Source organism: Aspergillus uvarum, assembly GCF_003184745.1.
Source record: "Aspergillus uvarum CBS 121591 unplaced genomic scaffold BO82scaffold_34, whole genome shotgun sequence".
Taxonomy (NCBI): domain Eukaryota; kingdom Fungi; phylum Ascomycota; class Eurotiomycetes; order Eurotiales; family Aspergillaceae; genus Aspergillus; species Aspergillus uvarum.
The window spans coordinates 15,054-30,996 of NW_020291331.1; the positions used below are offsets into that span (position 1 = coordinate 15,054).

The 15,943-nt window shown below is 54.3% G+C and overlaps 3 protein-coding genes across 3 annotated transcripts; 2 read left to right on the forward strand and 1 right to left on the reverse strand.

Moving 5' to 3' along the window:
- Positions 1 to 33: 33 nt before the first annotated feature.
- Positions 34 to 5,533, reverse strand: BO82DRAFT_355168 (GYF domain-containing protein). Its single transcript, XM_025635372.1, has 5 exons — positions 5,446 to 5,533; positions 5,052 to 5,314; positions 4,456 to 4,894; positions 531 to 4,392; positions 34 to 476 (listed from the first exon to the last, which is right to left on the reverse strand). Exons 2-5 carry the CDS (start codon positions 5,147 to 5,149, stop codon positions 175 to 177), a joined length of 4,701 nt encoding a protein of 1,566 aa, XP_025490898.1. The 5' UTR covers positions 5,150 to 5,314; positions 5,446 to 5,533; the 3' UTR covers positions 34 to 174.
- Positions 5,534 to 7,976: 2,443 nt separating this feature from the next.
- BO82DRAFT_355169 (putative alcohol dehydrogenase) lies at positions 7,977 to 9,698 on the forward strand. The gene is made up of 2 exons (XM_025635373.1): positions 7,977 to 8,879; positions 8,932 to 9,698. The coding sequence occupies exons 1-2, from the start codon at positions 8,079 to 8,081 to the stop codon at positions 9,226 to 9,228; spliced, it is 1,098 nt and encodes a 365-aa protein (XP_025490899.1). The 5' UTR covers positions 7,977 to 8,078; the 3' UTR covers positions 9,229 to 9,698.
- Positions 9,188 to 10,382, forward strand: BO82DRAFT_416919 (uncharacterized protein; the record flags this gene model as incomplete). The annotated part of the gene is made up of 3 exons (XM_025640009.1): positions 9,188 to 9,691; positions 9,766 to 10,134; positions 10,218 to 10,382. The coding sequence occupies exons 1-3, from the start codon at positions 9,590 to 9,592 to the stop codon at positions 10,380 to 10,382; spliced, it is 636 nt and encodes a 211-aa protein (XP_025490900.1). The 5' UTR covers positions 9,188 to 9,589.
- Between the last annotated feature and the right edge of the window lie 5,561 nt (positions 10,383 to 15,943).

Sequence of the window (15,943 nt, forward strand, 5' to 3'; positions counted from 1 at the left end):
ATCATCCATGACGCAGAGAGGGGCACATGTTATCGAAGGGCGTGGGCGGATCCGATCCGGTCACATGATAGATAAATACGGCGTAGACACTCGCAGTTGATAGGTTTCCGATCGATCTACATACTATCTATCTATGCGGGATAGATCCTGATAAGATACACCATCCATACGAACCTACCGCTTGCCCTTCTTCCGCGGAGCAACCACCTTGAACGCCGCATTGCTGGCATCCTCCTCCCGGTGCGCATTCGACGACCCCTTCTTGGCCACCTCGCTCCACCCGCCCGCGTTCTTCTGCTCCGCAAACGCACTCGCCGCCACCGGGTCCACGATCCCCTTGTCCGCCAGCTTGCGCCGCCGGATAAATTCCTCCGCGAACCGCCGGCCATCCAGAGTCTGCGAGTTGGCATACACCGAATCCGAGATGATCTCCGCCTCCGCCGGCAGGAACAGCAGCTGCTGAACAAAGTCGTCCACTACATCGATGCAATTAGCTCGAGCTCTACACACGCCCGTCCGGGAAAACTTACCATTGATGTTGCTGTTCAAGCCCTTGCCCAGCGCCAACTTGGCCCACTTGGTGAACTCTTCAACCGCTCGGTTAGGGTTGGTGGCCGGGGTAGGGCCCACCGAGACAGTGCGAGGAGTGGCAACCGTGGCGGGCTTCGGCTTCACCGGCGAGACGGCCACAGGCACAACGCCGGTGGTCGCGCGCGGTCCCGAGGGAGCAGCAGGAGGAGCCTTGGCCTTGCCGCCGGCACCGACAGTGGTCCATGCGCCCGAGGCAGCCGTGTTCACAGGAGACGGCGCGGGAGCCTTGCTGGCCAGATCGGCGTAACGCTTACCAGTAGACGCAGGAGCAGTAGGGGGGCTGGCAGCAGCACTCTGCGCCGCAGCGGCCGCAGTGGCAAGACGCTGCTTACGAGCCTCTTCTTCCTTCTGGATCTGAGCCAAAGTCTTCTTGGCAGCAGCCAATGGAGCGGTGGGGCCCTTGTTGCTCCAGACGGAACCCGAGGAAGTCGGGGTGGACGGAGATCCGGCGCTCGCCCAGTTGGCAGTCGACGGCAGGCCAGGCGCTTGCACCTGAGCCGCCTGGCTGAGGCGCTCCTGCTCCGCAAGCATCTGAGCACGACGGGCGGCGGCGGCGATCTCCTCCTTCTGAGCGGCGTTTCGAGCTTCAGCCTCCTGGATCTCCTTCAGAGAAGGACCCTTGGGGACCTCGTTGGCTTCCTTGGCCCACGGCGCAATGGAGGTGGTGGGCGCCTCGACCGGGGTCTGCGTCTGAGAGCGAGAGTTGGCAGCCAGAGATTCGGCCACGTTCTGGCGGTTGCGCTGAGCTGCAGGAGCCGGCAGAGGCGAGGCAGAAGGCGGGGGAGGGAAGGGCTGGGGCATGGCGCTATCGCCCGTGCTCATCCAAGCGGCCTCAGTGACGGAGCCCGCCTGCGGCTGCTCCAGTTGCTGCTGCTCGCGTTGCTGCTGTTCCTGCTGCTCCTGCTGCTCCAGCTGCTGGCGTTGAGCGGTAGCAGCCTTCTGGACTTGCTGCGACAGAGTGAGAGGGGGCTCCTGGGGGGCGGCTTCAACGGTATCGAACTCTGTAGTCTCCTCGGGAATCTGAGATTGGACGGACTCGGCCGGGTGCGTGGGAAGACCCTCGACAGTCTGCATACCGAGTTCGGCTTCCTGTACCCTCAAGGCATGGAACTGACGAAGGCGCTCCTCTCGTGCCTGTTGGTCGAAGAGAGTATCACCCTGGGTACTATCGAACTGCTCCTGCTCCTGCTGCAGACGGGCCCGATCTTGGAGCATCGAAGCTACCTGCTGCTGGTGGAACAGGCTGTCCGGTTGGCGAGCAGCGAAAGAGCCGGGGGTACCAAAGGCAAACGGATCCGGCCGATTGATGTTCAAGCGGTCCAGAAGAGTAGGAAGTTGATCCTGACCCAGATCCGTGCCTAGCATCTGAGGACCCACGGGGGGCAGAGGGTTGCCTCGCATGGCGGCAGCCGCGTCAAAGAAGCCGGCAACGGACGGAGGTTGCTGCTGGGACTGCTGGGACTGCTGCTGCTGCTGCTGCTGCTGCTGCATCGGCGCCTGGATCGGGGAGGGCTGGAAGCCAACCGGAGAAGCGATGCTACCAAAGCTAGGCTGGCTGTGGAGGCTATGAGCACTGGAATGGTGCTGAAGCTGATGCGGGTGGATGGAGTGGGGAACGCCCTGGAATTGCATCTGCTTCATCAGAGCCTGCTGCTGAGCCAGGTGTTCTTTCTGACGGGCCATCAGGTACTGCTCCTCCTGCTTGCGACGTTCCAAAGCGTTCTGCTGCTCGGCGGTCAGGGTGGTGCCAAAGCTGGGGAAGCTGCCAGGGAAGGGAGGCTGAGCCGTGCCACTCGTGTTGCCAGTCCAGGGTCCGGGGGCAGGGTCAGGGCCGTGAGGAATGCCGATTTGAGGCACCAAGAACGGTTCGCGAGAGTTGCCGATGCGACGAACCAGCTGGGCTAACGGCTCGAATTCGGGGTCCTCGAGCTTCTTGATCTGCAGATCGGGGCTGAAGAATCCGGCCTTGAACCAGTCATGCATCTCCAGTCCTGTCCATGGGCCTTGGATGTTACCCTGCGGGTCACGGTAGATCCAGCGCATGCGGTCAGGCATCACCATGGTCCGTTGCTGGGCTGGGGGAACAGACCCAGAATTTCCGGGGGTCTGGCTGGGTTGCGGCGCATCGGGAACCATGGAGCCAGGACCAGAGCCGACGGCAGACACAGGAGTCTGAGAGGTCGAAGTGGTGACTGGCTGGCCGCCCTGCACAGTCTTATCGATAGGCTGTAGTTCTGCTCCGTGCGTCAGTGGGCCCTGATCCGCCAAAAGTCCGTCGAAGATCTCCCCAGATTGCCGGGCAACCTCGTCCAAAGCCCCGAGATCGGGCCGGATCTGGTCACCCTGCATCTGCTCTTGCATAGCAGGGGGGAAGAGCGAGCCTAGTTTGCTCGAGCGACCAAGGCTGCCCGTTCCAGTGATCCCAGCATGGGGGCTGAACAGGCCGCTTCCTCCCAGCGTCGACAAGCTTGGAGACTGCAGGTCGCCCATGGTCCCGAAGATCGGGTCACCGAAGCCGCCCGCAAACGCCGAGCGTTCGCGCGTGGGGGTGCCAACGGCAGCGCTCGTAGGCCATCCAGCAGCGCCGCCAATGGGGGGAAGGCCACCTAGGCCGCCCAAGCTTGAAAAGCTGCGGTTTCCAGCTGCACTCGAGGTTTGGCTGCGGTCAATGGACGGCAAGTCCATGCCCGAGCCGACACGTCGGATGGAGCCGAAAGCGGAGGAGGTATCCCGCAGGCCAGTGATACCGGGGTGGGTGGTGTTTTGAATATCGGATCCGTCGGTTTCGACATCATCCACCTCGTGTCGGTCGCCGTGGGGACTCTGGTAGGGGTTCGTATTGGTCGGGCTGGTAGGCTCGTGTCCTTGCAGAAGACTCGGGGTAGGGTTCCGGGAATTTTCGTGGCTCTGCATTAGTTCCCGGAATCCGGGGATGCTCGAGGTCATGCCAAACGCCGCAAAGCCCAGATGGTCGGAGGGGGGCTGGGGCTGGGGATTGATTTCCTGAGAGCCCCCAAGCGCCGCGCTGCCACTGCGAAGCTCCTCCTGGAATGGGTTCGTCTCACTGCGACCAGTGCGGGTCTTGACAGGCTCGCCCCAGGGGGACTGCGCGCGCTTATCACCCTCCACATCAGCAAAGCGCTCCAGGCTGCTAAGAGACGATTTCTCCTTGAGAGCCGCGGCCGCCATGTCCTCGGAGCTATCCTTGGAGAAGAGTCCCTTTAGGCGACTTTCTCCACGGAGACTGCCGAACCCAGCCTTCTTCTCCGTCGTGGGGGTGGTGCTCGTTCCCGTTCCCAGAGAAAAGGCTCCGAACGTACCCATCGGGGAATTATTGGCATTTTGCGAGGCGGCCGCCCAAGGCGAGCTTGGCCCACCTGGCGCCACGTTCAACGGATTGGTGGAGCTCCGCTTCAGCGAGCCAAACGGAGAAGCGACATCTGCACCAGGCTCCTTACCCAGATTCTCCTTTTCCTTTTCCTCCCACCGAGCAGTGGAAGAGGAAGTGTCGCGGAAGTCGGTCTTGCGGCGCAGCAGAGAGGGTGGCGGGGTGGACGTGGTCGGTTCGTCACGGAAGAAGCGAGAGCCACTGGTGGTAGGAGACATTGGATTCGCGGGCGAATCGGCCGTCTCCCGACGCCGAGGACCTGGACGTCCAGCGCTGGGGGAGGAGGTGTTGTAGTTGTTCATATGACCCTGAGAAATGGACAGCTTGCGACCGCCCGCGCCGGTAGCGGTGTTCTCTTTCGAGGCGTTCGTGGGTGGCGGCTTGAGCGGAGAGTTGACGGAAGAAGTAAACAACTGAGAATTTTAGCAAAGATGCCCCGACACAAGGGCGGGGTGTAACACGTAAGAAAGACACACCTCTTTCTCATCGTCCGTCGGTTCCACAAGACCCAGCGGCTCTACATGGCCCCCATGATCCCAGCAGACCTCCGGACCGGACGGATTGTCCTTGGAATCTTCGCGCTTGCCCCATGCCCCATTGACGGGGGAGGTCTCGGAGGAGTGGGGATTCCAGTCGGCAACGAAGTATTCTGCGACATTCTTCCCCAGCGAGCCGGTGTCCCGTTGGTTCTTATAGAGATTTAGCAGCAAGTCCTTGGAATAACGGGTTTCCGTGGTGGCACCGTTCCGGAGTGCGCTGGACTGGTAGTTCGAGGACATATGCGGGGGGGTGTAGGTGCCGACGGTGGGAGTGGTGGTCGAGGTCGGTTGACTCGTATCCCGGTTATGCGACGGGTTCGTCGCGACTGAGGGGCGGCGGAAGGTCTGTGTTGCTCCGTTCATGCGAGTGCGAGACCTGTGCATCCCCAGCGGAGGAGGATCGAGTTGTCAGTTTTTCTGGTTCCACCACAAAACTAGGAGATCCCCGGCCGGATTGGATTGGGTGGGGGGGCTGGCAAACGAGGAGACAACGCGCGACACGGTGTTGGGCTGGGCAAGGGACGGAAGCATACCATTCTCCACCGGGAGCTCCATCTCCTCTGCGGTTGGGAGAGTCGTGGATGTTGCCCGCGGCGGCTGAGGCAAAACTAGAGGGAAGTGGCGTAGGCATTATGGAAGAAAGGATAGCTCGTTGAGACGGGAAAGACAAGGCCGAGTCCAGCAGATCAGATGAAAGACAAATCGAGGGAAAGGTCGACGGTCAGTGGTGCGGCGAACGCGTTCGTTTCGAAAAATTTTTGGAGGAGTGTGTTTGGGGGAATACAAGGACGCAAAGCTGTTTGGTGTGTGGAGAGAAGAGAGAATCGATCAGCCAACGAACCCGAGGGACGAGGACGGGGGGGAAATGAATGGTGGAGGGAGGCAAACGAGGGTCGATGGTGGAGGGAAAGCAGGAGAGAGACATACCAGGCCCAAGTTGATCGAGACGGCGACAGAATTGTGTAGAGCTAAAAGGTTGTGGGAGGATTTGCAGGTTCGGAGCAGCAGACGGGATGAACGAAGTTCGAGTTCGAGTTCGAGATCAGAAGATCGAAAGGATCAGTTCCTGGGCAAGTTTGGGAAGTGCAAGAGTGAGAAAAATGAGCGCCAGGGCCGAGCGGCGAATGAGCGGTCGGGTGTGGCAATACGACGGGTCTGTTTTCGTGTTTTCGTCGCTTTTTCGCCTGTTTCCCCATACCAGCCACCCAGCTGGCTGGAAAGTACATTACCTCATCAGTAAGGGTAACCTTGCCTGGATAATTGATGTCAATCCATTCATTCACTCATTATTACACACTACACTAGCCAGCAGACCACTGTGGTGGCCATGCACAACACACGCAAGCACCAATCTATGCTTACTAGGTACACTATTGATTCCACGCGTATCGAAAATCGAAGAATTAAAGACTACTACTGTTTACACCTGCAGTACCTGCAGTACCTGCTGGAGTTGACCTCTCGACCTCTCGACCTCTCCAGAACCGGGTGCGTGGCCCGACCTCTTCCCCAGCCAACTCCATCTCCCTTCTGGCCACGCCCTGACGTTGACTGGCCCGCACACCAGCCGCAAACGCTTCGGCTTCCCTCGACGTGTCGCTTTCTTCTTTTTGGGGGGGGGGGACAACTTGCGTACTGTACTTTCGTTCCCACTAATGAACCCCCAAAAAAAGAAAGATTATATCAATAATAGGCTGGCGGAATAGAAGTGTAGCTCTCCGCAAGGAATAGTCTACCGGTATGCATAACTATACTGTAGGTACCTATGTAGCTATCTCGAACTCCTGAAATTTGAGCCAAAGCAGCCTCGTTTGCTTCATGCAGAAACGCAAATAGCACTAGCACAAGCAGCAGGGCTCCGAGTCCAGTCCAGCCTCAGCCACCGCGGACTCAATCAGTCCCCAAATTTCTCATCAAAAAATTATCCACAGACAAAAAGCTCGGCCGGCCACGGCGGAAATGCTATCGCCCTTAAGGTTTGGTCACTTGCCCGGTTTAAGTAATCTCTGGGCTTTTCCCACCGAGCCGGGTGGGAAGTATACTTGCTTGCTTGCTTGCTTGGCTGGGAAGTTAGTAATATGCTCTGTCCTATATATCAGTTTGCGCAGATATACTTGATTTACAATGTAAACTCAAATAGGAGGTTTTCGAGTGGGAGGTCGACGTGAGCTCCGGGTTGTGCTCATGGCTGGAGTTTTATACACTTGATCGGTGGCTTGTCAGTTCGGTTGTTGTTGTTGGGATTGTTTGGCGTTGCTGGGTCTTGATCGGCGATCTATTCATTAGATCCATTCTCTCGAGTATGTGTGCATGTACATGAGTAGGAGGAGCTTGCAAGACGGTGGTATATATCTCGTGACAACTGTACGCTTGATTGGATCTCGGTTGACTGAGTTCGGGCAAGTCACTATCTTACTAGGTACCTGGTACCCAGTGCCTCGAGCAGATCATCTCTCGATCACATCTACGGTATACAGTACTTCGCCGGAACATTAACAACCGCCGGAGAGGTTCGATCGCATTGAAGTAAGTCGAAATCGACACGTCACAGCCGATCTATCTATCCCATTGCTTCGCATTGATGGTCTAGTTCCGAGCAGTGCATAGACCGGGAGCTCGGTTTGTAAAACATTCTTCCCAAGATTTTTGACATCCCAATGCTTTTGCTCCCTGTGTAAATGATATATCAAGGTGTATGCATAGATCTACTTCACTTCATATCCCTCCTCCCACAACGAACCGCCAAAGCTCCCACAATCCGCATGAGTTGATTGCTTCCACCGCCCACCAAAAGCTCCAGCAAACAGAAACAGAAATACCCCGTTTCGAATGTGTCGTGTCGTCGAGGTGATCAATTATTCTCTCCGGACTGCAACTGCGAAATGTAAGTTCCCGTTGGTGCTTCTTGTGTGGAATGTTTGCCTCCGCTCCAGATACCATACCGGTAGTTACCAGCGTTGGTAATCGTATTACACAGCCCATAATTTATATCAGCCTGAGGCAGCGAGGGCATAGTGGTTGTGTCGCCAGCAGCATCGTACTCCTAGCAGGATAGATAAAGCAATGGCAGAGATGCAATGTGAGAGATAAATTACTTGTATTAGACTCTGACTGTAAATCGATGGAACAAGCGAACACGTCTTTCCCTCTGGTCTTGAGGTTGATATAATAATCTGTCCTCGGTTCCAATTGCAGGGGAGCTACACGACTTGCTATGGGATTGAACGTTGAATGGCAGATTATCTCTCGATATGCTATATCTGCTACCTGGTCCTCGAAGAGATGCTCTTATATCGGAGTATGATAACAGTCGATGATTCTATAATACACCAACCTTTGCTCAGTTAGAGTATACGTATACTTCCAGCTCAGCGACGATCGGACATCAGGAGATCCTCGGCACTTGATAACAAATCCCAAGCTCCCCCCGCACTGATAAATAACCCAAGCTGGGTCCGCCCTTTCATCTTCTTACCCCCCCGCATCGCTAAACTCCCCCTAACGCCAATCCCACCACTATCTTAGAACATACAACTACGAGAGGCTTCAACTACGTCAAAATGTCCAAGGCCGTTTTCCTGACCAAAGCAGAAGGCAAACCGGGCCAGGTCTACTATCCCCTTTCCGTGCAGACCCAGGTCCTCCCTACCCCACAGGGCCGCGAGCTACTCATCAGGCTGACCGCGGCCTCGCTCAACCACCGCGATGTCTTCCTACGCCAGCATCTGTACCCGGGAGTCACGTTCGATGTCCCCCTCGGTGCAGACGGAGTGGGTACGGTGGTCGGGGCGGGTCCCGATGTCACTGACCCGCAGCGCTGGCAGGGGAAACGGGTGATCCTGAATCCCGGAGTGGGCTGGGACAGGTCGCCTGATGGCCCGGAAGATCCCAAGGGGTATCGGATCATGGGCGGAACGAAATTATACAACAAGGGGACGCTTCAGGAGTATGTGGCCATCGAGGAGTCCGAGGTTGAGGAGGCGCCGGAACACCTTTCGGATGCGGAGGCCGCGGCACTTCCTTTGACGGGGTTGACCGGGTGGCGGGCGTTGGTGGTCAAGGCTGGCGAGAGGAACTCGGGCAAGGGGGCTGCCATTCTGGTCACGGGGATCGGAGGTGGGGTGGCTCTCATGGTTCTGCGATTCGCGGTAGCCCGAGGAGTCGACGTGTATGTGACCAGCTCAAGCGAGGAGAAGATCAAGAAAGCGGTTGAGCTGGGAGCCAAGGGTGGGGTGAATTATAAGGAGGAAGGATGGGAGAAAAAGCTGCTGGGTCAGCTTCCCCCCGGAAAGCCGTCTTTCGATGCGGTCATCGACGGCGCTGGAGGCGATGCAGTCGAGAAGGCTGTCAAGCTACTCAAGGTTTGGCTGCGCCCTGTTGTTGTCTGCTCGAAGAGAATACTGATTTATCCAGGCTGGCGGCATCCTCTCGGTCTATGGGATGACGGTCGCTCCCAAAATGCCATTCTTGATGCAAGCGGTGCTGAAGAATATTGAGGTGCGTGGGTCTACGATGGGCTCGCGCAAAGAGTTCAAGGAGATGGTCGAGTTTGTGAGAAGTCAAAAGATCCATCCGGTTGTGTCGCGTGTGGTTCAAAGCGATCTGGGCGACATTCCGGCACTGGATGATCTTTTCCAGGACATGAAGGAGGGCAAACAATTCGGCAAGCTGGTCTTCGAATTCGGCAAGGCGTCGGGAAGCAAACTATGAGCTGCTACGTTGAGCGCCAACTATCAGTGATATACTCTAGACTGCAAGGAACATAACTCAACAGAGATAGTTATGTAGCAATGGTTGACTGTGCGCGCAATTCGTGGGTCACTTCTTCCAGGGCCGCACCGTAATGTCTGGCAAACAGACAGGTCGCCCTTTCCCTGTGTTAAAACGCTGTTGCTGCGCTGTTGCACAGTCAATAGTCAACAGCGTGTTAACCGGCCCCTGGTCCTTCACAACAGCCGTACATACAGTGCATTCGTTACTTAGCACCGCGGCTTTATCTTTCATACCAAAAAGCCACTCTTTGATTCTCTAGTCTCTAGCTCTTCCAACATTCTGTGACTGAAGTGTCACAATGAACGCCGAGCTTGTCCGGCGATACGGGCCTGGCATGTCCTTCTACCGGTCTCACCTCCAGTCCCCAGGCTTAACACAACCTGACAGCAATTCCGCCAACGTGTCACTGAGGGTTCGTCAGCTCAGTTGGAATTGAGAGGTTAAACATGAAACTGACCGTTCTTCTACCTTCAGAGATACTCTGCGACTCTGCATACCCTGGAAACGACCAATGAGATGCTGATCAATAAGATCGGCAAGCTACGAACGAACACTCATCGACTCCGACACGATCTGATGAACCTGGAGCTGCACGTGAAAGCATTCAACCGCGAGCTCTTGGCAACCTGGCAGGCAGACACATTGACGCGACTCATCGAGGTTATATATGAGCGCCACGGCTGGAAGTTTCCCGGCAGGGTTGCCGTTGGCGACCACATCTACCTGCCCCGTGAAACCCTCTCCACATTGTACTTGAAGGCCCTAGCGAGGATCAAGGAGACGGTCACGAAGAGGTTTGGGCTGCCGATGCGGTACTGGCATGCTCTACAGAGATACCATGTAGTAAGTCTGACCTGACCCATGCGGGGGTGTGCTGCTGTCCCCCGACTGGCCCAGTGCCACACCCCTCTGACACGGGGGTTTAGGTCGCTCATCTACGGAGCACCAATCCCAGCCGGACGGAGAACAGCTTCGCTCGATGGTTGGTCTCAGTGAAAGAGGTGAATCGGGGAGCGTATCGATTCTGGGGCCGGTTGTTTCCTCTCTGCTATAACAACCGGTCCGTCGAGCAGAGTGCCACTATCTTCTGACTAGCAGCCAGTCCCCTTCAAGTTCTCCCCCTTGGTTGCAGGACCCTGCCTTCGAACAAGAATCTTCGGATAGATAGCATCGAAATGAAAAAGTCTTTTGCCTCAGTCCCACCAGCTTGCAGCACCGTGGCGAGTTGAGTGAGACATGGCTACCAAAACCGGTGACGCTATGCTGGACTGGCGTGTGGTGTTATCAGCGATCCTATTTCTGGCTAAGACCCGTAAAAAATATCCCAGTCAGTCTTTTCTCCAGTTTAGTCCACACAGCCAACAGGGTGTCGATCTCAGAAGGAAACGGCCCAAGTGTGACGCTGACTGGCCATGTTTCTGGCACTTCCGGCCAGTGCAAAGGACCTGCATTGGGCTCCAGCTTGGTTGGTTATGGACAATCGGCCCGGACGCAGGATACGCTTTGGCCAGCACAGCGTGACGTTGAGGGGGAAGGGGGGACTTTGGGATGATAGGAAGGTTGTTGATTAGTTAGGGGGGGGGGGGGGGTGGTGGTTCCCTTTTTTTTTTTTTTTTTCTCTCCCTTTGTTGCACTGTTGACGCACGTTACTTTTATTAATGCCTGCCTACCCCCATGTCATTTAGCCAAAACCAGTTGCAAATAATGATGAACCCAGCCTGACAGGCTGTTTGTTTCAGGGTTCAGGGCTTCATTTGGGTGTAGAAAGCTGCAAGTGAGACATCATTGGACGTATCCTACGGGACTTGGATGGGTTCCGAGTCTGTATCTACAATGCAGCCACAGCATCATGTAGGATGGCAGGAACAACGTGACAGATCAGCTGACCGACAATATGTCATGTCATGTGTCTTCACACACACACACACACACACACACACTTTCTCTCTCTCTCTCTGTGGAAAACCAGCAGCCATCCCAAAGACAACTAACGAGGTCCCCAACCTTGAACCTCCAAGAAACAAGCTTGGGTGAATTTAGTCTCGCCCATCCGTCGCTTAATTTACCGGTAGGTCCTCCACGGCCCGCGCGCAAGTCCACCACCGGCAGGCAAGGCAAGGCAGGGCAAGGCAGGGCAAGGCACCAACCATCCATTCCATAATGAGCCCTCCCACGACACTAACTGACCGCCGACTACCTACTGTGGTAAGAGGTTTCCGAACTCCCCAATCCACTTCCCTCCAATTCAACAATCCCACAACAACCCCAAAGACTTAATCGTGTATACGGGGTAAACGAGCACCACACCTGGCAAACACCACGATTTCCCCAAACAGGCTAATCCCCCAAAGCATACACCGTACACTTCACCTTAGGAACCCTTTGGTGTTCTCCCCTAAGCTCGGAATTTGGGGGAGGGGAGAGGGGGCAAAGCTCTCGTATTGTGTGGGTGGCGGGGAAACGGTTTGGCCGGTAGCGAATTGATATCGGAAGAAAAAAAAAAGGATGGGGGAGGGACCCATATCTGATACTATATATAACTTTTTTGTCTAACAAGTCTATAGTAGGCACTTTTTCTCGTCTTGGTTGTCTGTTTCTTTCTTAGTTCTTGAGTATTGACTATAGGGCTTTTTTATTTCTCTCTGGTGATATGTGAGTTAAGACTTTGTTTTATGGTTCAGCAAGTACAGTACCTATGTAAGCAGGTTGAATAATAATGACTGGTGGATTTGGCGAGCAGTCAACTTGTCGTATACTTCGTGTAGGTAATAGTTAGTCAACTCCAGATTACTATGACTAAAGGACACTAAGTTAGACTTAGTTCGACTGCGCAGTACCTTATGCTACAAACTGGGAATATCGTCGGGTTGGTTTCTCTTGGCTGCTTTGCTTCGTTTTGTTTCCAAACGAGGCTGCTGTATCCTATATGGGCTTGGGTTCAAGCTTGATGGTACTGTAGATACCTTGATGCAAAGGTATGCAAACTGTTGGGCTCTCGTTTATCCCACCTGATCTGGAACATGGCCTGATATGGCGGAATAGTTGATTGTGACGGCGAGAATGTGTATGTAGTCACAGATCACGGCTTCGACATAAGGTTGCCCTTTATAATCAGAAACCCCTGTGAGATCAAGGCATGCTCTTATCGCAAGCACCCGTGCCGGAGCATCATCTTGTAGGCTTGGTTACGCTCGAACATGGCTCTAATACTCCACCTGTGACATCGCTTTTGTTGTGCACTGCCCATTGCACCAATGAGATAAATACCCCTCTCTGTGTGGGCTAGCAGTCGCCTGTAGGGTAGTGGCTTGGGATAGTCAGTCGCCGACTCAAGGACTGGCAGTCGCCGACTACCGTTGCCTCGGTCGGATGGCCTGGAGATATCCCTTATGCAACTGGTTCCACGCCAATTGTCTCTATCTCTCATCTTTCCACTCCTTAGAGAGACCCCAAGGCGCAGGAGACTCAACCCAATTCTTCCTTCCCCCTGAGTAGACATGAAGGGTAGGGGTGTCTTAACTCAGAGTTCAGAACAGCTAGTCTTGGACGGTCTTTGTCCGATAGTCCTCTCAAAACTGAGACATATTGGCACCAGACAGAGACCTTGAACCAGTAAGTGAAAAATGTGATTCACACTAGGTAGTCCACCAGTGAGCTGGCCTATACATGGCGGGGTCTTGACGATGATGTCGCCAACCAGGGCACAATTGGATGATCGTTCTGGTCGATACTGGGTATGGAGTTGTGTGAGACAGGCAAAGGAGGGACAAGAGTAGAGAGCTGAGAAGCGCATTCCAACCACTGATGGCATGCAATGGAGCTAGATTGTCTTGTTCGCTCCGCTACTCCAATCACAATTGGATCAGGATCTTGATCAGAACAAAGGACAGTGACGTGATGTCCCTTTCATCCTTGTACACAGGCGCACATACACCCCCTGGATCAAAATGCCAATACAGGCTGCGGCCGGGGATTGCTAGGATCCAGGATCAGTCCACCGGGAGTTGGGAGGGAGGAAAGTACAGAAGTACAGTCAGTACAAAGCCAAGAATCACCGTTACTCAGTGGCTGATCCTAGGCAGCTCGTGTTGATCCGGGATCTGTGCGACGCACAAGGCAGTGACAAGTGAGATAAAGAAACTCCTCCTGCAGGCAACCGATGGCGCACGGGAAGGGAAGATCAGGGTCAACAGCAGTCTAGGAGCAGAGAAAAGAGGGAGGGGGGCAGCAAGCCTTTCCCCGTGGTTGTCTGGGTTCTCGATTCTATACAGCGGCGGAGAGCTGAAGGTATTCCCTCGCCCTCCAGGGATGTGCTGTCGCTGAACTTCACTTGACTATGAGCTAGATCATCGCAGAAGCTTTAATGGCAAGTTGAGCATGGCTCAACCTACTTTGCCAACCAGTACGCAGAACGCAGCATCTCAGGGGTAAAGCTCCTCTTTGAAGATAGCGATGAGACAACGGCCCACGCAGGATATGCGCGCGTGTTGTGAGAGGGTTGGGTAGCTTTGAGCTTACTGAGCGGAAGCGATACCACCGGTTCGTTCGATAGGAAGGAACTGACTCTCAATGCTCTTGCCGATCTACTCAACCGTCTGAGTTCATACCTCCAATTCAAGCATGATCGGTGCAGTCTTCACTTCTCACTAGGTACTACCTAGTTGCATTAGCCACAGTGAGGATAGAGAGTGGTGGCAGAGTAAGACTACCACGAAAGTAGTCTACCCACAGAGAAGAAACATAACCACTCTCGATCGAGCCGGTAGCCGGTCACTACTTGGGATAGGTACTAGGTAGCCACCACCATGGTAGTCTGTCCCTCTCTTTAGAGCTAGCAAGAGGTTAGCAGTACCCTATGAAGTACTATATCGATACCAGTCCAGAGAAACTGAAGATCATCCATGATCTTCAATAATAGAATCATGACTCAAATGCTTAACCTACCATGGATTGCTACATACTGTTCTCGAGACGAGAAGTGGATAGTACGTGCAGTACAACAACTCCTAAGTGAATAAGTAGTGGTTGAGACCAAAAATAATCTCAGCCGCGCGACCCTCAAGTCTCACTTGGGTTCGGCCGCGGTTGACAAGCTTGTTTCACTTGCAACATCCCGCCCTTTCCTCCGGTCTCTCTTCTGAATTGCCGCGCGAAGAAAAGAAGAAAAGTCGAATAGACAAGAATACAAAGAGATGCTATCGAGGGGACTGACTGAGGAGGAAAATTAGGTAAAGAATCCCGGAAGAGGAGACAAGGAAAAAGGACCTCACATCCCTCAGCCACAGTTTGTCCCAAGGGAACGGATGGACCTGGACACGGCAGTAGACTGGAGGAAACCAATTCCGTTGCAGCGCACAAACAGGTTACGGGGGATTTCTTGGAGTCAGGCACAGAAAATCAAGCCAGGAACCCGTGCTCCATTGCGTGCGAGCGTTGAGGAGCTAAGACTTTCCTAGTCAGTGTACCTGGAGTCAAAACCGGTGGTCGGGATGCTTGTCGAATGCGATCGTCATTCAATTAGCTTTCTCTTGCGGTCGGCGCGCAAACTGGTGGCTATTCAATTACCCGAGGCTGTCAATCAATCCGTGCTACATATGGCCCACTTCATTACTCAATGGCTCACGTGTTGGGCTGGTGGATAGAGACCGGAAACCGACCACGAGAGAGAAGTTGGTGAGACATCGCGGGTTTGCAGTTAGGGTTCGGAAGCCTATATCGGTATAGATTGACAAGTACAGAACTCTTGCCGGCTTGTGTGGGGAATAGCAACGGAAGGAGGAGGAAGAGAACCCAGTTCTCTCGATTTCATTGCGGATATTTTCTTTCCCTCGACGTACGGGGTTACAGGCCATTGTACATGAAATTGCACTTCAATCAAGGCCGTGAGATTAAACGTTGACTGTTGTAATTTCCTTTGACCCCTTTCCCCGTCGGATCCGAGTTGTTTTGGCTGGGCGGAGAGATAAGTAGGCCTCACATAGATTGACCGATAGACAGAGCGTCAAGCCTAAACGTGGAGGTCGGCATCTCCCTCAGATCACATCACAAATACTAGGAAACGTATCGATTCGGCTCCTGAGTCCTGTCAGCCCTTGGAAATAACCATAACCACTCTCACTCGGATCGACAAAACCCCCAATCTCCAAAACGTGCCGATCAGAACGGGCGGCGGCCAGGTGGACCGACCGTCCAGTAACCATCTTGGTATTATTGAATCTTTTGAGGTTATTTAGATCAGGGCAGAGCCACTACCGCCATTCCTATTTGATGATTTTGTTGTGTATTTATTTGATTTTTCTTTTCGGTCAGGGTCCGGCTGGACTATCATTCAGTAATTACTGAGTAATAATATCCCGTGCAGCATGCAGCACAGCCAGTGACGCCAAGGAGAAATTTCCGTCCTAACTCAAAGGTTGTCGTGTGGCCGGGCCAACCGAGGCTCGCCAAGAGAGGTCTAAGGTGGTTATAGAGTGTAGTTGCTGCTGCCAGGCTCTCATCGACAATTGATACTTTGAGCTTCAGCCAAACCGGTTAGGTAGCTAGACAGGGAAGAGAAGAGCTCGGGGGTGATGAGCACTGCATGTACAGTCTCCGTACATACTGTGTAGTAGTACGGAAGCATGTTTTTACGGGCCAATGCTCAAGGGGGCGA